We start from the raw sequence: 27023 nt of genomic DNA, 5'->3' as shown, positions 1-27023 counted from the left end.
GTTCTGCACCCTTAGTCATTTTTGTTGCTCTTCTCTGAACCTTTTCCCCTATATCTTTTTTGACATGGGGCAACCACATCTGTACACATGTTCAGGATGTGAGCGTACCATAGATAGATAGTTTTTTTTTTTAAACCACACACACAATCCCTTTCCTAATGATTCCCAATATTCTTTGGAATGGAGGGGAAAACTATACACAACACCTCCAAGATCTTTCTTGAGTGTTAACAGCTAATTTAGACCCCATCGTTTTATGTGTATGGCTGGGGTTATGTTTTCCAAGGTGCATTATGGTGGAAGGAGGGTAAAGCAGAAGGGATGACTCCCCCCTCTCCCTCCTTACATCCCCCTTTGACAGTAGCCCTGCCCCTGGGCCCAAGTGTTGAGCTCCAGGATAGACAAGGGCCACTTCCCCTAGCCCATTACTTGCCCCTGGTGCTAGCAACGGCCTGATTTCCGGTTGCAGGCAGACGAAGGAGGGAACAAAGAGCCAGCATTGTTGGTTTGTGAAATACCCCTCGGGAAGAAGAGAGTCTTGGCGTATTAGTTTTTAAAGCTGATTTTTATTGCATGGTCTCCAGATATCTTCTGAAAAGAGTTAAAAGGTTTGCTAAGTATGTGCACAGGCAGCTTGACGACCAGGCAGCGACCCTTCCAGCTCACATGGAGCTGGGTCTCCCTGCTTACATTATGAAACCTCCGAGACAGATGCCTGTATCAATTTAAAAAAAAAAAAAAAAAAAAGCTATACACCCCCACCCACTAATCCCAGACTGCTCCCCCTTTTAAGCCTGCTATAGATACCTGGCAGCACTGCAATCAATACTAGATCAACCTGCCAAGACGCAGACACTGCCTGCTGCTGTGGCCAATAGCACTGCTCAACGACCCTCCTTCACGCCAAAGTAGCCTCAGCAGCAAGCACGCTCTGCCTCCAACCACAACACTGAGACTGCAGGACCACCACAAAACCTGGCGTACAGCCTACTCCTAGAGCAAGGCAGCTAGGAGGCCATAGGACTGGGAATGCCACCAGATCCCAGGCTGGGAAGCCATGGTGGGGAGGAACCCGCGTGGAGAGGGAGATGTGCCATTTCGGAGGGGAGGGAGGGAAGTGGAAACGTGATGTGCGACATATCAGCTGTCAGTCCCATCAGCCCCAGGATGGATGGAAGAGCAGCTTGGCAGTGGTAACCGCATCCCTCCGCCCCGCGGAACGGGAGCGCTTCCCACTGCCGGCACTGCGCTCCCCCAGCTTGCGCAGAGTGCTTTCGGATCACTAGGAGTCCTGCCAGACACAACTAGACAGATTAAAAAAAGAAGTCAATTGTCTTTCCCCATCCCACAAAAGATATAGGTTCACAAGCCATGGAGTGACCCTGACTCCATCGAGACAGGCCCGGCCCAGCATCCAGTGGCATTTCTAGTCCGAGTCACTGGAATCCAAGAGGAAAATCTCATGGCAGTAGTCTGGATCGTCGACGTCCCCCTGTAGCAGCGCAACGGTGAGAGCCCACTGGAACAAGCACACATCATCGTCCTCCTCCTCCGAGCTCTCGGAGGGAGAGGGATTGAATGCCTGCAACAGGATACCAACAATGTGTTTATCCCACATGGGCAGGAGCCCACAGAGCCCAGCTGGGGAAGATGGAACCGGCCCCACCCCCTGCAAGGTGTGGTATATACTATTCACCAGCCAGGACTTGGATGGAGGTTTTATCTCACACAGATCTGCCCTGGGGAACTAGGGTGTCCCGACAGCCACTAGCAGGAGACAGACATCATGATGTTGAGGGAGAACCAGCCGGGCAAGACTTAGGAGCAACAGCCAAGAGCTCCTCACCAGCCCAGCCCCCCTGGTAAGGAGGCTGCAGCTTCCTCAGGAGACATGCAGCAGTTGCTTTGCGGCAGGCAGGACTGGCCTCCAAGCACTAAGTGGCTGGACCTGCAGATGGTCACTCTTCTTCTAGGCCCTGATCCAGCCGAGTACTGAGTACCATGGACGTCAGGGGACGTGATCGGGTGCTGGAAGTTGGGCACATGCTTAAGTATCTTGCTGAATTAGGGCCCCAGAGTAAAACCTTGGTAGCCACTATCGGTTTATTTTTTAAACTAGAACACATTGCCAGACTGGCGGGATGCGGTCTCCCCACCCCATGCTAGCTAGTGCAAACAGCTGTCAATGGGGATCACAACTTAGAGATTCAAGCTGCTTTTGCTTACCCCCGGGCCTGTCCCACATGGAGGTCTCTGTTGAGGGGGCCACATCCTGGCCGGGAGCTCATGAAGGTAGATGCACTCTGATTTAAAAGGACAGCGTCCACGGCCACGGGCAAAGAACTTGCATCTTATTTTCCTAGGAGAGTTAGAAGAGTTGTGTTAAACTCAAATGGAAATTCAGGGGTTAGTTCTTCCTGCAGGTACCTGCCAACACTAGACTCAGAGAGCCAGCCTCTCACCCTTCTAGAAAGAGCCATCTCTGTAAGGGAACACTTTGAACAGCAAAGCCCATCATGCAAACCCCATCCCAGCAAGCAGAGGGGCCAGCCACCTACCCAGTCCGCGCCTTGAAGGTTTCTATCAGCTTCTCCTTTTCGTCCATGTTGGAGACCCAGTATTTGTGGGGGATGAAGTAGCTGGACGTGACCCGGCACTCGGGGCAGGCCCTGTGGGCAGAGATACAGTGTGCATGGGCCATTTGCAGCCAACAAGTGAATGAGAATTTGGGGCAGAGAAGGGGGCTCCACCAGGTCGGCAGAGCGCCGGCTCCGGGAATCAGCGACTCCAGGCCAGCCCCTCGGCAGCTAACACTGCTACCCACTGCACTGGTCTGTGCTGTGCCCTAGATGCCATTAGAATAGATTTCCCACAACAGGGATGAGCCAAGACAACAGGACTTCCACCAGCTTCAGCTTTAAGGAAGACGGGGGCTGGAGGGTTGTCACTGACGTTGCTCACTCCCTGGTCTGCCCTAAAAGCTCCTTCCCGCCCCACCCCCTGTAATCAGTGCGGCTACCAAGCCCAAGCCACTCATCAGATTGCAGCTCTTCGAAACAAGGGAAATGGGACCAAGCCTCCAACCCCAGGTTAGCACGTGGGACAGCCAGGAACAGGACTCCAGATCCCCGTACGTACTTGATCACCGCGTTCTGGAACTCCCTGCTCTTGCGCCACTTGCGGATGCAGCCGACGCAGTAGGCGTGGCTGCAGTTGGGGAGGATGCCGAACACGCGCTCTTCGGGCGAGGCCTTCTCATAGACCTTGTCCATACAGATGCCGCACACCACGTCCTCGCTCCGCAGCTCCCCCAGCGAAGCGGCAGCTGCTCCCAGCCCACCAGCTGCCTGCACAGAGCAATACAGCCAGCTAGCCCTTGGAGACAGAGTCCCCTTCCTTCCACACAGGTGTGCTGCCTCATCTTCCCCAGGCCAGGCTCTTCTGAATAGCCACCCTGCTTTGGAGAGGGCCAGCGCCTCAGCTCTGGGCGTGGGAAGAGCCGGCTTTCTGCAGACCCTTGCCAGGCAACAAACAGGCCCAAAGACAGGGGAGTGGGAGGATCGCACCAGCTTCCCCCGACAGAAACAATTGCTTTCAGCCATATGCTGTAGGTGTCTGGGGGAGGACTCAGAGGAAGGATGGTCCTAGGGCATTAGCCTATTCAAGAGATCTGGGATCAATTCCCTGCTCTGCCACAGACTCCCTGGGTGACCTTGGGGCAAGCCACTTAGCTTCTCAGTGCCTCAGTTCTCCATCTGTGAAATGGAGACAATAGCACTGCCCGGCCTGACAGTAGTCAGGAGGATAAATGCATTAAGGATGGAGAGGTGCTCAGATACCATGGTGACAAGGGCCAGGTAAGCACAATAGACAGACATCGTAAGAGCATCCCATTGAGAACGTCTGAGTGGCAATATCATCTTCTCCCCCACCCTCCCACCCAGAGAGTCTCACCCACCTCTAAGGTTCGAGGTGCTGGGACAATCGCCTTGTTAGATGCAGCCTCTGGTGCCAGGGAAGTTCTCTGCAATCCCAGATCCCATGGTCGGGAACCTGACCAGCAACACAAGAGTTCAGATGAGATGCATTCACACGGGACAGAGGGCCTTCAAAAGCCAGGCCACAAAAGCACAGGCAGTGGCTGGATCCCAGCTCCATATAGCAGCTCCCCAACGGGACCCATCAGGAGCTGCCTGAGCAGATGCAACCTTCTCCAGGCAGCAGGTCTAGTCAGCTGGAAGAAACATAGGGTACACTGGACAGAAGCACGCCCCATCCATGCTAGAGCCCCCTACGACGCCCACCCAGCCTCCCTCCCGATACTGTTAACATGCCAGCAGCACTTACCTGATCCACGCCGGGCCTGCCTGGGGACAAACGCTCTGCTGACAGCCCCGTTTGGGGGATACATGGGGACGGGGACCATCTCTTGATCTTCCTCTTCCTCCTCAAACTCGGTGCTCAGCTGCCTGAAGTTCAGTTGCAGCTGCGTCACGCTGGGGACGGAGGGCTCCGAGCCCCGCCTGGCTCTTCCCCGGCTCCCAGCTGCTGCTTCTGGCCGGACGGCTGGCTCCGAGCCCCGGCGGCTCAGCGATAAGGCAGGTTGTGAGCCGCATCTGCTCCAAGCAGGGGCTGGAGGGTCTTGGACATGCTGGTAGCTGGGGGAGTCAAAGGTTACAGGCTACACAGGGAAGCCCGGGGGGAAGAAACGGCCCTATCGGATAGGTCACGGGGGCGCCCCATTCTGCGCAGAATTTATGCCACCGCTAGGACAGAGACACACCAGGCAACAGCTCATCTCCTCAGCTGTCGCCATGACGATGGAGCTTTTCAGAGCAAGTCTAAAGGATTTGGACACCTCCTCCATTCAAGTTCATGGCAGCGGCGTCTAAAGCCCCTCCACTGCTTTGGAAGTCTCCGGCCACGTCTACCCTACACAGCCTATGCTGGCACAGCCCTAGTGTAGACACCACATATGCCAACAGGAGGGGGTTTTTTGGCCAATGGAGGCACACCGCCTCCCTGAACCACATTCGCACCCTTTCAGGGGGTTTATCAGCCTAGCTACAGCACCAGGGGGAAAAACAAAGATTTGCATGTCCCTGCCCGACATAAAACCTATACTGGCACAGCTGAATGCCTCAGCCGAGGGCTTTCAGCAGTTGAATAAGCTACAGTCTCCCAAGCTCTGGGTTACTACAGCCGTCTTGCACCTCTTGGCAGCGATTGTGTCTATGTCTATGCCAGCAGGAGTGGACCCTGTATTCCTCCACCCATGCAGCTCCACTGGGGAAACAGGTCTCAGGTGTTTTTCTCCATCCTACCTAACCAAATCTCCACCCGGCTGGAGAATTATGGTTTACATTTTAGACTATGCTCTAGAGATTCTGCCCCTTCCTCCCGCCCCATTGCTCTTGGCCAGGGGTGAGCAAACTACAGCCCGCCAGCCGTTTTAATCTGAACCTTGATAAAAAAAAAATATATATATATATATATATATAAAAAAATATAAAGTGACTGCCCCTGGTCTAGGGTATTTCTAAGGGGCCCATCACCTTGGTCTCTAGCCCAGATCTGCAGCACCCCAGGCAATGTCCTTACCTGCAACGATCTCCGTAGCCGCAGAACCCATTCTGGAAATACCTGCAGATCTGGGCTGACTTCCGGTCATGGGAGAAACGGCAATTCTGACCCCATCTGCAGGCTCCACGGGCAAAGTTCCTGCAGAGAGAACAGAATCCATGTAGACTCACAGGCTGTCGCCCCTCCAGCTCCACATCTGCTTCCTTCGGACCTCAAGGCATACAGCTCCCACTCATCCATCACGCTCACCCTGACGCTTCCTTACTTCCCAGAGGAGTTCAGCACCTTCCCCTGGCAGGGAAGGCTGCAGAAACTAGAAAGCGTTTCCTACTGGGGGTAAAAGATGCTCAGCGGGGCTGCACTGTCAGCAGGATTCACTCTGTTGGCCTTGTGAGATGCCCAGATACCCTAGTGATAGGCATCAAATGCCAGGCTCTCACGGCGGGGGGGGCAGAGCGGCTCCCTTGTGCTCTGTGCACATCAACAAAGCTTGAACATGGGACTGGGATTTGTAAGGGAGCTGACGGGGACTGGGCCCCCAATTCCCACTGAAATTCAGGATTTGAGCACTTAGCTCCCCTGGGCTCCTATGAAACCCCCAGCCTCAAGGCCTGCTGCACAGTCCAGGGTGCACTGAGGGGAAGCCCATGGATGAGGGGCCAGTGGAGGCGAGAGAGCGGAGACAGCAGCCACTAGTGAGATGCAGAAGGCTTGGACAGCGGCTCAGCTCAGGAGTGCTGGAAACCCAGGGGGTGGACACGTCCCATAGGTAGGGCACAGTGCACATCGCATAGCCTGGGGAAAGAGCTGGCATACAGCAGCCTGACTGATCTGGGTGGGCAGTTACATGCGATGGCTGACAGCAAGCCGGGAGAGCTAGCAGGGGCGGCCCCCAGCCTACAGCCCATCTCAGCACAGAGAGAGAGAGTCCACCCCACTGCCAACAGAACTTGGGTAGAAGAAGACTGCTAGGGAGTCAGCGAGCCCCCAGAGGAAGAGCCGGGGGCAGGTGGAAAGCGGCAGGGGCGCAGGAGAAAGGCCCCTGCACCCGGCCTAGCAGATCTGATTCAGGGATCAGAAGCATGGCCAGGCTGGGTGAGGCAGGAGAGAAAACCCACAGGAGTATTTTACCAGGGAGAGTCCCCCTCTCACACATGCTGGCTCCAACAAGAGCAACAGGAGAGCTGGGAATGCGCCTGATACAACTTCCCCAAATGCTCAGCAGGGAGCTCTGATCATTTCAAAGTCAGCAGCCCTTCAGACCTCCCCCAGGCATGAGCCCCTCCCAGGTGTGGGGGGGGGGCAAGAAACGCCTGAAGTTTAAGAGAAGCAGGCTAAGAAGTTTGGCTGTTAAACACCAAACCATCCAGAGAGCCGGATGCAACAAAAGCCTGGTTTTGCCTGAAATTAGCACAAGAAGGGAAGCCAGAACCGGGGTCACTGGGGAACCCCAAGGGGGAGAGAAAACAGACGCAGCCGTTTCTGGAGGTTTTGCGGTCTCTGCAGACTCAGTTGGCAAGAGCCAAGGTCCTAGCCTGGCCTTTGCCCCTCCAGGTAAACCGAGAGCGCCCCCCCCCAGCGCTGCAAAGAGCCTGCCCCAGCCAGACAATGGGGGCTCTGCCCACAGGCCCCCTTCATCTCCCGCACGAGGCGTTACCTGCTGGGGGGGGGGGGTTTCAGGGGCGTCGCCTGCTGCAAACTCCCGCCCCATAGCGCGGGGAGAAGGGATCGGGGAGAGCCGTTTGCAGCCCTCCCTCCACACCTGGGCTGTTGTCTGGGTGGGGCTGCAGGGGCAGCGCCGGAGACCCAGCTCAGGAACCACCCTCTGCCCCCCGCAGAGCTGATCTGCAAGCGGCCCCCCTACCTGCACAGAGCCCTGGAGCAGGCACCCCTGCTGGGCTGCACCCCTCCAGCTGCGACCAGCGAGCCAGGCTCCATCCTCGCCCGAGCACAGAGCCAAAGTGCCTCTCCCCACCCCCCAGAACTCTTGCGGCGCGGGGAGGGGTTTAAACCAGCCTCCCCCAAGGCCGAGCCCATTGGCAAGGCAGAGAGGTGAGGACACACCCAGCTGCCCATTCGTTTGTCAGTTTGCAGGAGCAAGGAATGGTCCCCACCCACCTACCCCCTCCACTGATCAGCTACCTGCGGTAGGTGCTGGGGGCTGGGGCAGGACAGGAGGGAGCCAATGGGCCAGCGAACACGGCTTAACCCCTTCGTGGCTGTGCTTGGAGAGGTTGGAATTTGGTTTAGGTTCAGACCCTTGCAGCCAGAGCCAGGCCAGAGGGAAAGACCGCCGCATCTTGCAGCCAACTGGTACAAACAATGCTTGCGGAAAGCAGGATGGTCTCCCCCCGCCCTCCGGCCATCCAACATGTCCCTGTAAAAATAGAACATTGTAAAACCAAAGGTTTCAGAGTAGCAGCCGTGTTAGTCTGTATTCGCAAAAAGCAAAGGAGGACTTGTGGCACCTTAGAGACTAACAAATTTATTTGAGCATAAGCTCACTGTAGCTCGCAAAAGCTTATGCTCAAATAAATTTGTTAGTCACTAAGGTGCCACAAGTACTCCTTATCTTTTTGTAAAACCAAAGGCTGTAGAGTCTATTGACACCTCAAACTGCATCGGAGACCGAGACCAGGGCCACAGATGTTTGGCCTTCGTGACACCGGCATTAAAGGGAAACAAAAAAGGACTGAAAAAAGACTTGGTTTCCCAGGGGGGCATGTGTGAAATCGACATAAACAGAGTGAGGAGCACGGGCCGGTCCAAGAACCGCATCCAGCCAAAAAGCTGGACAGAATGGAACAAAGACAGAATCTTCTGCTGAGCTCCCATGGGGATGCTGATCCTGAGGCATCCTCACAGGATGGTCTTGTGGCTAAAGCACGGGGCTGGGAGTCAGGAGCTTTGAGTTCCATTCCTGCTTCTCCCACAGATACCTTACTCTGACTGAGGGCAAATCACTTGGGCCCAGCTCCTCGAAGGCATTGAGGTTCCTAACTTCCAGTGAAATCCATCAATAGGACCCTAAATACATTTGAGGAGCTGGGTCTTAATCTCTCAGTGCCTCTGTTCTTTATCGATCAATGGGGATAACATTTCCTTTCTCTGTTTAGGCAGTAAGCTCTTTGGGGCAGGAACTCCCTGTATGTACAGCACCTAGCACTCTGGGGCCTCAGTACAATAGTAAAACCCCAGGGCTGGGTGAGAGTGAGGTGGTGCCTACTCCAGGTGTCTTGCAATGGTTTGTTGCAATTCTTTGCTGCCTAATCTGGACAGGGCCTCCGTGAGGGTGTCTATTGGGTTGGGAGAGAGACAGATTGGATTTAAATAAGCTGAAAGCATTGCTCCAGTGGGGCTACGGCTACACCAGAGACTTTACAGCAAAGGAGCTGCAGCTGCACCACTGTAAGGTCTCTAACGTAACCACTCGAAGTCGGGAAAGAGCTCGCCCGTTGGCTTAACTACTCCAGCCCCAGAAGCTCTCCCAACAACACAGAGCTGTCCACACCTGCGCTTAGGTCAGTGTAACTTGCATCAGTCAGGGTGGCTTTTTCACATGTAGACAGAGCCTGAGTTTCAGTTTCACTGATGTGACGCCCTGGAATTTTCAACAGCACAAAGGAAGGGGCTCCAGGGGCTCTGCTACTTCCTGCTTCACACCTGTTCTGTGCACAAAGCACAGTAAATGCAAGGAAATGGGATAATGGCTTCGGCTCTGTCCTTTTCTCTGCTATGCTCCTTAATCTGTTAGCAGCTGCCCTTGGGCCCCAGCTGTCCTGACCATTATAGCAGGTTGCTGCCTATTAGTTCTACCTCCCCAAACCCTTTCAGATCAGACTTGCTGATTGTCCCTATTTATTTATGGAGGTGTAAAACCCTGTGCCTTGAGGGGCTGGGGGAAGAGGGGAAGCTACTAGCCTGTGAAGGGAGTAGTCCAGGTATGGCACAAAGCGAAACATTACACACCACCTTACATTATAGTCCGTGCATGCTCAGAAATGCCCTTAGCTTCTTGCATCATGTCACATGCACTTCTGTGTGTATTATAACAAAGATGGGCACATAGTACATGCATCCCTGCAGCTGCAGCCTGGTTGGACCAATGCACTTTTTATTTCTGCGTGTTTGCTACTGCTGATAATTAGTCAGGCCCCGGTCCTGCAAACCCTTAGGCCTAGATCCTCAAAGGCAGTTAGGTGCCTAATGCCCATTGATTTCAATGGGTGTTAGGCCCTTCAATACCTTGAGGAACTAGGCTTTAGGCATTTGCTTAACCTTAGCACATAAGTAGTGCCAAAGGGCCTAAGGGAGTTAGGTGCCTAAAAGTTCCCTCCACTGACTTTGATGCTACTAGTCATCTGCTTACACAGCAGCATGCCCCGGAAGCGTTTGCAAAATCAGGGCCCTAATGATCGTAAGCACTTTGAACGTACTGCACACTAGCTAAATGCTAAGTGTTATTTTTTTGCCAAGGCCCGGTACTGTATTCATTTGCTTAGCCTTCCAGAACAGAAAGCTGTGTGGAGCATCCAGACTAGCACATACAAACACGCTCGCTTTAACTCAAGTTAACTGGCACTCAGCCTCCAGTGGGGCCATACATTAAATTATTCACAGCGCCCCTAGATTCTGAAAGGGATTACGGCACCGAATGCCCATTAAAATTAATAGAAATAACTTTGAGGATCTGGGCCTGAGTTCTAAAACTTTAGGGAGACAAGGGAATACCTTTAGTTAGACCAACTTCTGTTGGGGAGAGAGACAGCTTTCAAATTTACACTGAGCTCTTCTTCAGCTCTGGGAAAAATAGATTGTTTAACATAAGTAGTTAGCACCTTTCAAGCAGTGGTTTAAGGTGGAGTGGCGTGTTAACACCTCTCCAGTCATAGAGGGTGGGGGGGAATGGAAGAAGAAAAGAAAAGAGTGATGTGTGTTTTTTAGTGGATTATAGATTGTTACAATAGGCCATAAATCCAGTGTCTCTATTCAGTCCATGATTTTTAGTGCTTAGCAAAGTTATGCATTTAAGCTCCCAAGGCTTGTCTTTTGACAGCGTTGTGCAGGTTTCTAAAACTTCAGTGAGGCAGCATGCGCTAGTGAAATGAGCCTAGAGGTGCAACACCCCTGCCACTGACTCTCACTGGGTGACTTTGGGCAAGTCACTTCACCTCTTTTACCTCAGTTTCCCCACCCTCTATAATGGATCTAAGAAGTTCCCCAGTGCACAGGGTTGTCGTGAGGATTAGTTGGCATTCGTATAGGCTTTTGCAAATGCAAAGGGCTATATAATGATTGAAAGTTACCTTTACCAAAATAAAATACAGCCCTGGACTTTTTTTTTTTGCAGATGTGGTGGTGCTGGAACAAGATTCTTGGCAGCAGCTCATGTACCCCACTACCACAGCCCCAGAGATCTTATGCCCCTTGGACACTGTGGAAGAGTGACAGACAGATCCCTTCAGTTAGCACTTCCCAAACTTTTAAAAGTTGAGGGCTCCTCTTCCCCGTGATTCACTGGGCAGCAAGCTTGGTGTGAATTTACAGCACACCACCTCGCTGCACAGGACCTTGCTGTGTGGATTGGCACGTGCTGGACTTTCACGAGCTGCAGCGGGGAGCACATGGGACAATACTGGATGGCAAACTGGTGGGCTGTAGCTTCAGCCCTTGGCTTACCCTGCAATAACTCACACTATAGACAAGCCCTGACTTTCATTTAGGCCAAGGGCACCATGGGTTTGTTACTGTTGTACATAAAATTCAACTTCAGGAAAATGAAGCCTGTTATGTCCCCTTTAGCCCCTAGAGGCTTACCTGTATTTTTAGAGCAAAGTATGTCACTTCCTCCCCTTTCCCACACGACCGGATGAGCAGTGAAACAACTTTGCCATTCAGACTCCTCATTGACACTGGCATTAGCACCCACTGGAATGAATGGGGCAGTGCACACAGAGCTATTGTTTCAGGCTCTTTGCAGCCTCAGGCAGATATCTGCATAGGTCATGCTCAAGTCTGTGGCACAAATTCCTCTCCCTCCTTGGTTTCAACGACAAAACTATTTGGTGAAATCAGATGATCTGCTCCAAAAACAAACCTGCCCCTGTTCCTAGTTTAGTCAACAGCAAAACTTCCATGGGGCAGAGCTGAGCCCAGAGAGAGGAATTATTTGACAGGCATAGGATTAGGCCCTGGCTGAATATTTATGGGGTTGCCTACACCCGCTCCCCACCTTTGGCTAAAAACCTCATGCTGGAGGTAGCGTAAGGAGCAGGCACTGGCACAGCTCACAATTAGCAAGGGGTCTGGTTGTGCTGAGTGGAAGAGCAAACGTGGAAAGTTGGAGGGTTTTTCCCACTGCTCTTAAACTAAGAAATTTATGTAGCACAGTAACAAACCCATGGTGCCCTTGGCCTTCCTAGCCATCACTATACATACGGATCAGAGATGCATGCCAAACGCAGATCTTCTTGCTCCAAAAGAGAGGCCTCCAGTAACTGCTGTAACAAAGAATGTCTGACAGTAGCAGCATAGGGGCATGTAACACAGCAGAGCAGCTCCGATTCCATTCAGAAGAGACAGACACAGACGCTCTTGTTATTACAGCAGCTCTGGTACTTAGCATGCTTTGTTTGAATGGGCATTTCCCCAGGTGCTCTTCCAGCTGTGTAGTTAAGGGCCCAGTTCTGCAGGCTGCTGTGTACCCTCCATTCCCATTACCTCCATGGGAGGTTGGAGCACAGACTCAGGCTTGGGCTCTTAGGGCACTAATAAAAATGTATGACAAAATAGCTGGTGGGTTTAGATCAGGGGTTCTCAAAGTGGGGGTCAGGACCCCTCAGGGGATTGGGAGGTTTTTTCATGGGGGGTCGTGAGCTGTCAGCCTCCAACGCAGCCCCGCTTTGCCTCCAACATTTATAATGGTGTTAAATATATAAAAGAGTGTTTTAATTTATAAGGGGGGGTCGCATTCAGAGGCTTGCTATGTGAAAGGGGTCACTAGTAAAAAAGTTTGAGAACTACTGGTTTAGATGCTGTGGGGGCCTGACCCGGCCCTGAAGTCAACAGGAGTTTTGCGATTAGCTTCAGTGAGAAGGACTGAGTCTGTGGTAAGGGGAGTGTTTGGGACTCCAGCAGAGAGAATCTAAGGGCCTCTCATATGTGCAGAATGGAAAGAATTCTTGCCCTAAAAATATTTTTGAAATCTGATGGACATTTGCTCACGTGAGATTTCTGCCTGTGGAGAGAAAACACAGCAGAGAATTTTCCCTTTGCTCAGGAATTCTCTTCTTCAAGGAGCCTATGAACCAAACAGACGGAGGTGCTACATCAGCAAGACGATTTAAGGTTGTATTAGATTGGCACAGGTCTTGCAGCGAATGCATATGGTGGCCTGTGTGGGGAGGCTCCCAGGCCTCTTCTAAAAATATGCTTTTAAAAAAATTCCACAAAATAGCCGGTCATTAAACCATCAAAACCCAACACAAAATGAAACATCACAACCCTGTATTTATGCATGGTTGGAAGAAGGAGAAAGTAGTGCAGGAAACCTATGTCGGCACAATTTACACCAACACAGCAGATTTGCTCCTGCTCAACTTCCCCAGGGTGGAGATGGCTATTATTTGCACACGGTTCTTTGGCACATATCCTGTATCCCGCTTGACAGGTGGCTTGTTTTCCTAAGGGCTGCCCTTAGCACAACTGGCCAGCATAGATGGCCCCACAGCTACCAAGGGACTGGCTGAGTCTGTTTCAACGCAACAGTGGCTTGAAAAAATGGATTACGAAGTAATTCTGTACAGCTCCTAGCACAATGGGTCCTGGTCCATGACTTGGACTCCTACATGCTACAGTAAGATAAATCGTATCCCTGCTCCTCCACAAAAGAGGCTGAGGGAAATGGGCTTATTTAGTCTGCAGAATAGAAGAATGAGGGGGGGATTTGATTGCAGCCTTCAACTACCTGAAGGGCGTGTCCAAAGACGATGGATCTAGTCTCTTCTCAGTGGTAGCAGACAACAGAACAAGGAGCAATGGTCTCAAGTTGCAGTGCGGGAGGTTTAGGTTGGATATTAGGAAAAACTTTTTCACTAGGAGGGTGGTGAAGCACTGGAATGTGTTACCGAGGGAGATGGTGGAATCTCCATCCTTAGAGGTTTTTAAGGCCCGGCTTGACAAAGGCCTGGCTGGGATGATTTAGGTGGTGGTCCTGCTTTGAGCAGGGGGTTGGACTAGAACATCCTGAGGTCTCTTCCAACCGTAATCTTCTATGAAACACACACTCAAGCCAGCTGCCTAATTTTATACATGCAAACAGTCCTATTGAAATAAATAGGACTAGCCGAGGGAGTAAAGTTACTTGAGCGAGTAAGCGTTCACATGATTGGCACCCAAGGCCCCTATCATGCAACAAGCTTTGCGTGGATGGACTCCTGCCCCTGCGCAGAGTCCCATTGACGTGGGTGCAAGGACCTCTCTGTGCATTGCAAATGGCAGGATCCGGCTCTAAGAGAGACCCCACAAAGCTTCGCCAAAAAATGGTAATTCCCAGTGACTCATCCAATGTTTAAACTTCGCCCACAGGCAGGGCTGGGAGACACTACAAAGCGCTGAGGAAAGCATCGCAATACGCTAAAAGTTTCTTAAATATTTAGGTCAGATTTATTTCAAGGTAAGTCAGTCTGTGATGCCGTTTATATTAAAAACACTTGGAGGTTTGTACTTCTAGCAAAAATATACATTTCAGTTTGAGGCTTGTTACAACATTGACAACAAGCAAAAAGTTCCTCACGCGATGAAGGGAACGAGAGCCCAGCATCTCTGGGGGCGAGGGCTGGCCGGGAGTCACAGCAGCCTCTCCGTTCACAGCCTCGGGGCACTCCAGAGCAGGGGACTGCAGGGTCAGTACAGACACTTTGGAAAGGTACCAATCACAAACCCATCAGTCCATCATTCACACTTCTCTGGCTCCTTTCACAAGAGGACTTCAAAGTGCTTTACAAACGGGAATTCAATCCGGCCTCACAATGCCTCTGTGAAGTAGGGAAGGAAAAGGACTAGCCCCAGGAGACAGGTGGGGAAACTGAGGCAAGAGGGGAGGTGCGACTTGCCAAAGGAGCCCAGCAAGCTGGCAAAGAGCTGGGAACAGGCCACAAAGGTCTCAACTCAGAGCCTCCTCCTGCACTAGCTACTAGACCAAGGGTTTCCAAACAGCAGATTGGGAGCTTGATGGACTATTGATTCACTTCACAGTGATTTTTACGGGTGGTGCTAAGGGAACCAGTTAAGTTTGGGAACTGCTGCACTACACAACCCTCCTTCCATTAAATGTACATTGCTTAGTACTAGTGTGTGCAGCCATGAACCATACCTAGGAGGGGTAACGCCCCAGGAGTGTGTGTGTAAGACAAGGAGCATAAGGGTGGGATAGGGCTGCAGTTCTGGTGCAGATGACATGTGGGGGTCTGTACCAGCCCCAACCTCTGATATGGTGCTTACTAGGGAGGACAGAAGCAGTGGGATTGCTAAGCAGTTATGGAAGCAGATTATTCCTCTGTTTCAGTAAGACATTATTGCACCAGGGTAACCCGTTTCCCCAAGGGGGGGGAAGGAGCGCAATCCAGGTCCTTTAGCAAGCCTGCTCAGGACACCAGATGAGCCCTGCCCAGTCCTTTCACAGCCACCAGGTTTTCTCTGAAGTGTGCATGAAAACGGCACTGCCTTATTCCAGGGACCTACTCCATGCGTGTCTCTAGAGGGCCCTTTGCTTACCTTCGAGACAGAGACGCACCCATCCCATTAGCCCTGCAGGGAGCTGGAGTCTGTTCTGCCTTGTGCATCAGCAGATTTGTTACAGAACCTTTATTACCAGGCAGGATGCAGGAGCAGAAAAGAGCCCAGCTCAGCTCTCAGATCCCAGGCTGAGGCTGCAGGGAAAACTTTTTTCCACTTGTCAAGCTGAGCCCATTTGCTCTGGGATCTGTGAGACACAAAGATGGAGCTTCAGGCTGCCACTTCTCAGAAGAGAACTGCATGTCCAGGCCTCCCTCTGCCCCCAATACCCAGAGAAAGCTGGAGAAGAGCATCGAGGTAAACTCCCAGCACCAAAGCCTTAGGAACTGTGCCAGCCAGTGGCTCTTGCACTGCTTACACTGTGCTACCCAGACAGCCACCTGCTCATCTCAGAGTGATCATGGGACTAGGCCCTGCACCGATGCTGTGCTAATTCCACCGCAAGGCAGCCGCAGTGCCACGGTCACATGGGAGCGCTACAAACAGCAGCACAACCTCGTCCCCCACTCCTGGGCAGGTGGCGTTCCTCCTTCCGCCCTTCCCTTTACTGTTCCTGAGTTGGATCTCAGTGGCTTTGGTCCAACTGTCTCATGTTAAGACTAGACAGACTCCAAAAGTCACAGGTGGAGTGTAAGTGCTGCCTGCAGACGGGACCTTGGGTCAGCTGCTATGGTCCCAGCCAGAAAACCTGACTCAGCCCCGATTCGCTGGGGATACAAGTGAGAGAACATGAGACTTCCATTTGGGAGAGGCAGACAGTACCACAAGCTGCAAGGAAGTCATGATATGAGATCGCTCTAGGTTCATTAGGGTGCCCAGCCTTTCAGTCAGGCCACGAAGCCTGAAAGCTAAATTGGTACTTGCAGCTGCCAAAATGGCATCAATGAATAGAGAACTGCTAGGTGGTATTAGGTCTAGCTGATTAGTGCCTGGCCTGGGCTCTTCGAACAGGCTTCTCTCTCTACCCCATCATAAACCCCCGTTTGTCACCATGATAAATGCAGCGTTTTTGCTTCCCATCCCCCAAAATAAATAATACTTGGTATTTATATCACACTTTACAGCTTCAATGCTTTTTACAAACACTAACTAGTTAACCTTCACAGCCCCCCTGCAAGGAAGATTAAACTATTAGCCCAATTTTACACATGGGGAAACTGAGGCAGGGCAGTTTGACTTGCCTAAGGCCACAGAAAAGACAGTGGCAGAGCCAGGATTAGGACCCGGGAGTTCAGGCCTCTCAGACCAGCGCTTTTCACTCTCCGGCAGCAGGTTTTCCTCACACTGCAGCGTCAGTGCCTGCCGCTCTCCTAGAAATCTGACACGGAAGAGAGCCAACAGGTCACACATCTTGTGCATGGGCCTGGCTGCTGCAGGACTGCTCCCCATGCTACTCTAGCCTCTTCTACGGGATCAGTTGGGGGCACTCTGTGATCTGCAGAGCAGGAGTCATGCTTCAAGCTGTGCATTCACAAAGTCCTTTCCCATTCCCCATCAGCCCTTTACTTTGGAAAGCGAAAGGGCCTCACAGCCCCCACCAACCCTGCTGGAGCTCAGTGAACAGCACAGCTGCAGGGTGCTACATTTTGCCCTATGCCAGTGGCTCCTCAGCAGTTTCATTCTGCAGACCACTTGGCAAGCAAAGGGTATCCTCACGACCCACCCGCCCTATGCCCTCAAAAGGTCTTGCTTATGAAGCTAGATCCGCCCCTGCACACACCCATCCCATCTCAGCAGATTGGTGCAAGTGGAGAGCTTTACACACGACACCAGCACCTGAACCTAGAGCCAAAGTGAATTTAGTGCTGGCTAGGGTGTAGGCTGCCCCAGAGACTGAAGTCCTGTCCACAGAGCCGGGACAGCCCAGGTGGCGGCTGGGCAAGCTTCCCCTGTAGTGCTCCACTAATATACCCCGGTTCTGAGCAGGGAAGGGTCAGGCCCTTCACCCCACTAGGCGAGTTCTGTCTCCACAGCCCACTCATGTTGTGGCATCCCTGCTGAGACTGCCAATGAAAGTGCCGATTAGTGCCAAGGGTATTCCTGTCCGTGAGGAACTGGATTGAGAACCACCAACTCATTGCACACAGGCCACTCAAGAGCCTTTGGATTTCCCACTCACTACAGGCCGGGGCTGGATCTGAGCGCATGACCTGGAGGCCAAAAGCCACTTACCCATCCTTCAACAGCTGCTCTGACCGAGCTGGAGTGTTGCATAGTGGGATCTGAAGTGGTGGGTCTTAGGCTCTTGGCAAATTACCAAAGCAGCCCCTCAGCTGGGCCAGTTTGGATGGCCTCAGTCTGATGACTTAAGCCCCCGAAATAAGTCAGTCACAGGTCACACTTGGTTCCAGGTCACCCCAGCAACCCATGCTGGGATAGTTTGGCCGAGAGACGCTGCAACGTAATTTAGTGATGGCTCCGGCCATTGCCGACACCAACCGCGCAGATGTGACCAGCCACAGCAGAAAGAGGTGGGACCCCAGGATTGGAGGACACCAGTGTATTACAGTGACTGTGTTGATGGGGAAGGTACCATTGTTGGCCTTGCATTGAGAGGCCTTCTCTGGCTATGCCACAGGCTACAGTAGGAAGACCAAAGGGGTGGGAAAGGAAACAGCAAGACAGAGCAATTACTATTACTGTCTTCTGTGACACCCTTGCCTCACCCTGCTCTGCTCACTACTGTCCTCTTCACAGCACAACCGACCCTTCCTCCTCCTAGATCAGCAGAATCTTGAGTCATTCTGACACTTCAAGTCTCCTCTGGACACCCTGGATCAAAGACTGGGAGCAACTGCAGTTTTAGCATCTGCTCTGAAGACTAAGACGGTTCTGAAAGAGTTAACACCCACCGCCGCCATCCCACCCTACTCCATTTTCTAAGCCAATATAGGAGAGACAGGAAAAGCAGCCCTCCCCTTTGAAATCTAGGGGCTACGAAGGACCAGCTCAGACCCAGCAGGGGGTCAGGTACAGGATTCCATGTTACAACCCACAGGAGTGATTCGCAAGGCAGAGGAGAATGCACATCTCCCGTGGAAGGCATGCCTGTCTTATGAATCCAGGGGACTAACCAAAGGTCTCTCCCCGGATGAAGAATCAGTACCCTTCATCAAACAGTCTGGCCTTTCTCTGGGAGATTCTCTCTCGATGGATGGATGTGAGACGCTTCCTTTTGTTCCAATGTTCTAGGCTTTACAACTCCAGTCTAAGAGTCTTCCAAGTGCAATACAAAACCCATGCACAACGGAGACGTGATGTAAGTGCTGCTCCTGGACCTGCCGGATAATCAAGGTATGGAATGGTCTCATTACATCAGACCATACCCTTGTTACCCTGCTGGTGCCGTAATCCCACTTTCTCTGCAATGCACGTAAACACGCAGGTCGCTTGGAAGGCAGAAGGGAGCGGCATGACAGCTGGGCTGCGGAAACAGAAGCCTCACTTATGTTTTGCCTTTGAGGTTCATAAGCGTGTGTTAACGGAAGCCTGGGCTTAGCACGCAGTAGCCATGAAGTCTCGTGGCAGGTAGGCCTATGTACCATATGTAGAGATCATCTAGAAAATAGTTCCAAGTAAAAGAAATGGAAGACGTTGGGGGGCGGGGAAGGAGGCTTCTCAGTCACCATACGAAGTGTTTTGCTCAGGATCCATGGCTTTAAAGCTCCTCAGTACATGTCCTTGTAGATTTCCTGCAGGAGCGGGTGCAATGAGGTCTCCGTCTCGGTCTTTTTAATCTTTTGCACCAGCTGTGCGTGCTCGGTCACCAGCTGCCGCAGGTCAGCCATCTTCTGGAGCAGCTTGGGGAAGAGGTACTGAGCGTCCGGGTGGTTGGCCTGCAAGTGGAACTCCAGGGCCTGGAGGATGTTGTCCTGTATCTCCTCCACCTGCTTCACGTCCATCAGGCCAGGGCGGTCTGCAGGGAGAGGATTAACGCAACTCAGAGCGCTACCTACACCACTCCCCTGTTGAGTGCTACCCAGAGGGAAACAGACAGCTGCTTAGGGTTAGGGTCATGCGGTGAATCAGAAGTTCGTGGTCCCTAGCCTTGTGTTCAGGCAACTCCCTTCACTGGGCATTTTGGGGATGGGGGCTCCACCCCCACCTTCCCTGTCTGTCGTCTGTGTTTGTTATGGCCCAACTGCACAGCGGTGCCAGGGAACACAGATCTTGGGAGTCACTGGAAGGCTTCAGTTTCAGCTTTACGTTATTCTTCCCCCTATTAATCCATTGGTTGCTAGCCCCAGGAAGCAGGGCACCCACTCTGTAGTGCACTGCTCCTGTTCCCAGCAGGAATGACTTCAGACCCACTCCCCCCCAACCCAAGCCCCATCCCTGGCCTATTTAAGAGGTGCGTGGTTGACTCACCCCCACACAGGATAATGGCAGCCACGAAGAGAGACAGGTCGCTGTCGTCCAGCTCCAGGGCATTGAACTTCACAGCAAACTCAAACTTGGGCTCCATGATCTCGCTGAAGGGCTTGCGCAGGCTGCGCAAGAACTCGCGTGTGACAAACCCGTTCCCGTTGGCCACCAGAAGCCCGTCCTTATTCATGATGGAGGCCAGCATGGCGAAGATGGCTTCATGGACCCCGTACTTCAGCAGAGTCACCTGGTCGTTCAGGTAGAGGCCGAGGAAGCTGGGAATGCTCTTGGCGAACTCGGTGAGCTCCCGCACTGTCTCCACCGTGGTGCACTGGCAGCGGTAGAAGACGTGGACCCCAATCTCCTTGTATGGGGGGATCCCGTTGACAAGTTGCTTCCAGACCAGCCCCTTTTCTGCCTGCCACAGGGTGTCCATGTCATGGATCACGAACGGCTGCATGGAAGAGAAGCAAACGGTCAGAATCTCTGCAATGGGGACTCAAGCTGCTGGCCGTACAGAGCGATTGTGCTTTTACCTGGCCCTGGTGTGGAAGATCATTCAAAACCCTCCACGTGTCCCCAACGTTCCCTTGCATGTAATGGCAGCTGCAGCTCTGGGCCTCCCAACTGCAAGAAGCCTGCAGCTGTGCCCTGAAAATCCAGCAGCAAGCACTGCAGAGCAACCAAGGTTGTGTGCTATTAGCAGGTCATAGGAAGCCTGAAAACACCAAGGCCTCCATTCGCAGTAAAGCTCACCAGACAGTCACCAGATCAGAGACACTAACAGCGTGTTTGTTGACTGCTGTGGCAAGCTTCCACCTGGCACGTCGGCGTTTTATGCTGCACAGGGCTGCCGCAGCCAGAAGCCTATTGAACGACAACAGCGAGAGGAGGGCTGCAGCATGTCAAGAAGTGGAGAACAACTATCACTCCTCCAAGCTACTTTTAGTCCTGGCTGTTGGAGATGCTGATCATCTCCGTGACTCCAGGCAAACCTTTGCAGAGCATCAGGAACCTTGAATGATGGGAGCATGGTGCTGTACATGAATCAAGTCAGCAGGGAAAGGAGGAGAAGTGGGTGAATTCCCCAGCTGGTTTCAAATGGAACTGCTGCAGTTCATTACAACAGGTGGTGGAGAGTGTTGGAGCAGGGTTATAACTCCATCTCTGAATGGCAAAGCACTTCTAAGGCTGGGGGAAATCTATCTAGAAAGACATTTCCCCAATACAACCCCTTTTCCCCACCCCGCCCCCCAAAAAGAAAAAGTAACGAAGAAATGCATCAACAATGTCAAATACTTGATAGGATTGTAGAAATCTGGGACTGGGAGGGACCTTGAGAGGTCACCTAGTCCAGTCCCTTGTGCTGAGGCAGGACCAAGTATAGCTAGACCATTCCTGACAGTTGCAGTCTATTTCAGAAAGACATTCCTTTTGGGCATATGCAAATCATTAACTCCATGGCACCAGGAGTCAGATTCTCCGAAATAAGTCAATTGCCAGCAATGGATGTGCTGGAAATCACTAGCGTGAATGGACTTGATAGTCAGTGCTATGAATTTACCTCTGGTTAACCTGCTCTTAAAAACCTCCAGTGACGGGGATTCCACAATCTCCCTTGGAAGCCTGTTCCAGAGCTTAACTACCCTTATTGTTAGCGAGTTTTTCCTACTATATAACCTAAAATTCCACTGCTGCAGATTACTGCTTGTCCTACCTTCAGTGGACAGAGAACAACTGATGGCCATCCTCTTTATAACAGCCCTTAATACATCTGAAGACTTATCTGTCTAAGTCACCCCACTTTGTCAATAAACCATTGATAAACTACTCTGAGTGCAGTCTTTCAACCAGGTGTGTACCCCTGATAGTAATTTCATCTAGACCAGTGGTTCTCAACCTTTCCAGACTCCCGTGCTCCTTTCAGGAGGCTAATTTGTCTTGCGGACCCCCAAGTTTCACTCACTTAAAAACTACCAGCTTACAAAATCAGACATAAAAATACAGAAAAGTGTCACAGCCACTAGTACTGAAAAATTGCTGACTTTCTCATTTTTAACCATATAATTATAAAACAAATCACAACCCCAGGTTGAGAAACACTGATATAGTATATAAAGCAGTATAAACAAGTCATTGTCTGTATGAAATTTTAGTGTGTACTGACTTTGCTAGTGCTTTTCATGTAGCCTGTTGTAAAACTAAGCAAATATCTAGATGAGTTGACACTCTCTCTGAAAGACCTCTGCGTACCCCTGATGGAGAACCACTGATCTAGACCACGTTTCTCTTGTTTCCTTATGAGAATGTGACATGGGACTACATCAAAAGCCTTACTAAAAATCAAGATATCACATGTCTACAGATTTCCCCCATCTACTAGACCAACAACCCAGTCAAAGAAGGAAGTGAGTTGGTTTGGCATGATTTGTTCTTGACAAATCTCTGCTGGCTATTACTTAGAACCCTATTAACCTCTAGGTACTTACAAACGGATTGTTTCATAATTTGTTCCAAGTATCAAAGTTAGGCTGACTGCTCTATAGTTTCCAGGGTCTTCTTTGTTCCCCTTTTTAATGATAGATACTATGTTTGCCCATCTCCAGTCCTCACCCATCCTTCATGAGTTCAAAGACAATCGCTAATAGTTCTGAGATTGCTTCAAGTACCGCAGTGTGAAGTTCAGACCCTGCTGACTTGAATACTTGTAACTTATCTCAATAGTCTTTAACCTGTTCTTTCCCTAGCAACATGTCCTGTCCTGCCCTGCCTTGGAAATAAAGGCCAGTGTTTAGCGCTGTTATTAGCCCTCTGGTTTGCCCACCTGCGAGGAGCACTCACCGGGGCGCTGCCGGTCTTCCCAGTGAGGATGCCTCTTGCCTTATTTTTGGTCATGTTGAAGTTTTTCAGGTAGGCGTCGTAGATGTGCTTGGAGAAAGCTTTCAGGTCAGCCACCTGTGGGTTCTGGCAGCTGATCTCGCTCGCCGTCAGGCCCGCTACTAGCTTCCTCTTCTCTGCTTCTGGCATGCGGCCAAAACGAATGGCTGTTACGTAACAGAGCGGGCATGATCAACAAGTCCTGGGAGAAATCGCAAGGGTCTAGGGACACACACGTCTGCACTGGCATCAATGACACCAGCTCCTGACAGTAAGCACCCTGCGCGTACGGGACCCTGGGTCCCATGGGAACCTCTCGTTTAAAGCCTTCAGTGCGACAGAATCACCAAGGCACCATGGTGCAGAATTCCTCCAGACTACGCACTGCCTAGTGCATCAGTGTGAGGTCATTATAACCTCATGTTCCAATGAAGACTCTATTTAGATCTACAGTGTGAGCTCTCCACTGCGGTAATTTGGGCTCTCAAGAGACAGAGACCCGCTCCTCAGACAGGCACTGCTCTTCATTCAATAAGAGGATTGTTGGGCTTTAAACTACCATGTTTTGGATAAAACTGTCCGTTCCTATGCACACTACATGTTCCAGGAACAGACAGCAGTAAGAGGTAGTTGCTTGGCTCAGTAGTCAATACTGCAAGGGATCGGCACTCAGACCACAGCCCGTGCTGCTATGGAAGAATGAGACCAAGGGGAAAGTCGAGGCCAAGCACTGAGTTTGGAACAAACTAGATGCGCAGAGCTACAGGGCTGAATCCAGGGACAATTCAGCCCTTAGGATAAAGCGAGTCGTGTACAGCATACTGCGTGGGTCCTCTCTGCTCTGAGTCAACTCTGAACTACATCCTGGACTCTGCACCATTCCCTTTGTGCTGCTCCAGAGATGTGAAGAGTCCTGTGCACAGGAGAACTCCTGAGTGGCATAAAGGGGGCAGAGACAGCTCTTTGCCCCCCACTCCTGGCCCCCTCGGATATGGTGGGCATGCTAAGGGTGTGGTTGGGACAACCTTGAAGCTGCTTGGATTTGCTCCTGGGCCTGAACTGGCCTCCAGCCCCTCTCAGGACCAGAATAGAAATATGGCAGAAAAGCATTTACACCCACCCAGGCCCCTTCTCAGAACATTCAGCATCCCGGAGGCAAACCTTTGAGTCCCAGGGAACTTTTTGAGAGAGCAGAGGATTTGCTCTGGTGTCCGCCCCCTAAAATTTCCCCTACTCCCTCCCCCACCCCTCTTGTGCAGCATTCTGTGCACCCAGCTGCTGCTCCCCCCCAGAAGAGGCTGCACTGGGCATACACAGCTTTGGAGGTGAAAGGCGCTACAGGAAGGTAAAATGCTGTTTGCTATTTTTTCTCTGGATGCCCTTTTGCTCTCGTGTCACTTGAAGGGACCACTGTAGCTGCCTGGCTTCATTCAGGAATGAGACTGCCTTTGTCTGCACCACAGTGCAAGCCTGGCTGAGGTCTGGCCAGGCAGGACAATTTCTGTTTGCACAAGGGACTAGTGATGTTGAGAGCTCAGCTCGAGACATTTTAAAGTGGTACCAATTGTCAGAACCTGCTAGGCACCTGGCCTCTTAAAACCAGGCCCCTATGCGGTGTCTCAGTTGGGTGCCCTCAATCCTTTCCGATAACGTTGTGTACTGCATGCACAATCGCCACCCACACCCCTCACCATTGTGCGACATGCCCAGCGAGAGGCATTTCTGGAAGCGACAATACTGGCACTTATTCCGGTTCTTCCTCTGGATTTTACAGTTCCGGTCACACTTCTCGTACTCCAGCTTCATGCGGATCGTCCGACGGAAGAAACCCTGCGGGGAAGGGGGTGTTGCAGAGGGAGTCGGGAGAGAGAAAGCAGCATTACTAACAGTGCCTCAGAACAGCATCAGCTGACTCCTGCAAAAGAGTGCCTGCAGTGCTCCAGGCTTCGTGCTGCTCTGACCCTCTTAAAGGTTCACTCCCGGTGGAGAGGGGGTACCGGCAGCAAGCAGAGAAGCTGCCAAACGAAGAGATCACTTTCCACTCAGTCCTCTTGGAACAAAAAGAGCCTCTATCACAAGGGGGACGATGCAGAAGGCACTGCCGAGGGCCAGGGAAGGCCTTGATGTTTTGTACACAAGTCGAGAAACCAGGTGGTTGCAATACCACACGTGGCCAGGAGGGAGAGACGAACAAACAAGTTCTAAATTCCCAACTCCCGCCCTGTCGACTCAAGCATTTGCTAGCCCTAAGGAATGTTTGGCAGCACCCAGGCGCTGGCTAACGCAGCCCCTCCGGCATCTGCTGTGGGGGAAGGAGTTTTATAGCCACGTTCAAGCAAGGGCCGCATGCTCACAGGGCGAAAAGAACACATCCACTGCTGGCCTGCAGCAGAGATCAGCCAAGGAGCCGCTTTAAAAGTGAGCCCAGTGGTCCTGGAGTTTTGCTATGTGAAGCGCAATGAGCTGACAAGAGCAGAGCTATGTTGCTGCTCAACTCCTGCACAACGTAGGACCCAAGGCAGCTCTTGCCTCTCCCAAGACAGAGCCTCTGCCCTTTCTGTTACTGTCCGTCCTTCCATTCCCCCACAATCACGATCCGTAACACCACAGCCCCACAGAGTTAAAGGAAAGATCAGAAGCCCAGGCTATTAGGAACTCAGTGGGTTTCAGTTTTAGTTCTCCAGGGTAACACAGAAGGGCCCAAAGCCTTGCTCTATTGCCTTCGCAATGGACAGGGTCTATTGCATGCACTCTGTACCTTGCAGCCCTCGCATGCATGCACTCCATAATGAAATCCTGATGCTATATCCCCACAGACCCTGCATTCCACATTCAGACTTGCAGCAGATGTCTCCTCGCAGCCCATCTGGAGTTGGTCCGACAGGGATGGAGAAGAGCTCTGGGAGAGGTCTAAAGGGATACAAAGAGGAAACGAAAGAAGTGTTTCTAGGCTGATGCAGCATGCACGTGAGCATTTAACAGTCCTACAGAAGAGTGACCGAACAGAGAAGATCTCATCATCTCCTCTCCAGGTCATCAGATCCCATGACAGAAGTTCTCTATGGTCAGGCTACTGGCTTCTGCACGTTATTGATGGGAAACAACAGTTTTCATATTGTAACAATTTCAATCATTTATGTTTTCTTCCTTTTGGCATTTGGATTCAGGCTGGACAATGAAACCCAATGGGTAAATTCCATATTCCCAGTTCTTAGGCACTAGCCCAACGCTGTTGTGCTCGGCTCCTCAGGATGGCGAGAGAGAGAGAGAGAGATTTAAGCAATAATAAAATACTCGCTTCACAGCGAGCTTTTCCTCCCCCCACTAAAACCAGGCACTAAATTCTGGGCCTAAAATTACTTGAGTGTTCCTTTAATTTTTGTCTTCTGACTCTCAGCAAATAGCCGAGCAGAGCGAATCACCTTCTTTTTAGTGCAATGATTAAGCCTTCCAGGAGCTTGGCTGCCAATGAATCAGTTCAGAAAAAAGATTAAAACAAGCCAGACTCCATTCACACGCAAGTCCCTGTGCAGCTCAGCACATAGGAACAGACCAGTGCCCGGAACATCTGGCAGGAGCCAACAGCTGCTGCTTCAGAGGGAGGCAAGCTTCCTGCAGCCCTTCATTCACATCACTGTCCAGGGAGCAGAAAATTCCTTCCTACCTCGAGACAAGTTGTGGCACAGGGCAAGATTCCTCTCACTTTAAGCTGGAAATTCTATTCCTAGTTATACAAACATCTGGTCATTTTCAGCCTCTTGTTTGAGCACTCTCGGCCAAAAGCCTGGAGCTGTGGAACTTACTCCTGACAGGGCTGTACCACTCTGGCCCCCCTGCATGATGTGTTCCTTAATGCAGGCATTTTCCATTGGAAAAATGGTTTCCACCCTGTGAAGCCAGCACCCATTGTTCATTGGATACAGCTGCTTGATGCCCAGCTGCACCCCTCCCACTTACCTGTATAGCTGCTAGAAGGCAGCGAACTATCTGGTCCTCCACTTGGGTCTGAGGTGTCACCTGCTACTATCACTGCCTCTTCCTTTTCCTCCTTCTTGACCTCAAGTACTTCCTTCTGTAGCTGTTCCATAACTGATCACCCCTCAGTGCCAAGACTGCAGCCCCTGTCATAGCTCTGGCATCATCCGTGTCTGTCTGGAGATGGACCCCTACCGGGTTGTTCCTGCTAGCCTATGGGAAAGATGGGGAAACATGAGGGGTCATCAGCAGTAGAACAGCTTTTGTGCTGAGCTCCTATGCCACTGGCACTCTATCACATAGCAGCCGAGAAGGAGGGAGAGAGACGGACTGTAACCCTGCTAGTCCCACTCTGGCTTTCCTAGCTATCCAAAAAAGGAAGCAGGGCCAGGGACCTTTGGCAGGTTATTGCTGTGTCCAGGACACCT

At 51.6% G+C, this 27023-nt stretch overlaps 2 protein-coding genes across 7 annotated transcripts in view; both read right to left on the bottom strand.

Annotated features, from left to right (window-relative positions):
* Positions 1 to 520: 520 nt before the first annotated feature.
* Positions 521 to 22870, bottom strand: LOC119846427 (probable E3 ubiquitin-protein ligase makorin-1). Of its 2 annotated transcripts, XM_043500259.1 has the most exons (9): positions 22853 to 22870; positions 7448 to 7548; positions 5602 to 5721; positions 4348 to 4658; positions 3959 to 4053; positions 3139 to 3347; positions 2559 to 2669; positions 2227 to 2359; positions 521 to 1582 (listed from the first exon to the last, which is right to left on the bottom strand). In XM_043500259.1, the coding sequence occupies exons 1-9, from the start codon at positions 22868 to 22870 to the stop codon at positions 1427 to 1429; spliced, it is 1254 nt and encodes a 417-aa protein (XP_043356194.1). In that variant the 3' UTR covers positions 521 to 1426. The 2 variants fall into 2 exon arrangements, with proteins under 2 accessions (XP_043356194.1, XP_038236024.1); XM_038380096.2 differs by lacking the exon at positions 22853 to 22870 and having other exon boundaries at positions 7448 to 7727.
* The window catches only part of PPARD (peroxisome proliferator activated receptor delta), a 50083-nt gene continuing 37284 nt past the window's right edge, over positions 14225 to 27023 (bottom strand). For all 5 annotated transcript variants that reach the window (XM_043500255.1, XM_038380131.2, XM_043500256.1 and 2 more), the window contains 6 exons: positions 26578 to 26808; positions 25379 to 25530; positions 24312 to 24450; positions 22585 to 22787; positions 19747 to 20197; positions 14225 to 19294 (listed from right to left, as the gene is read on the bottom strand). In XM_043500255.1, coding sequence (XP_043356190.1) covers positions 19047 to 19294; positions 19747 to 20197; positions 22585 to 22787; positions 24312 to 24450; positions 25379 to 25530; positions 26578 to 26707 — 1323 coding nt within the window. In that variant the 5' untranslated portion in view covers positions 26708 to 26808 and the 3' untranslated portion in view covers positions 14225 to 19046. The remainder of the gene's footprint in view (positions 19295 to 19746; positions 20198 to 22584; positions 22788 to 24311; positions 24451 to 25378; positions 25531 to 26577; positions 26809 to 27023) is intronic.

Source organism: Dermochelys coriacea, chromosome 21 (assembly GCF_009764565.3).
Source record: "Dermochelys coriacea isolate rDerCor1 chromosome 21, rDerCor1.pri.v4, whole genome shotgun sequence".
NCBI classification, from domain to species: Eukaryota; Metazoa; Chordata; order Testudines; family Dermochelyidae; genus Dermochelys; species Dermochelys coriacea.
Note: the sequence above shows the minus strand (reverse complement) of the source record. Positions and strands in the feature narration are given on the sequence as shown.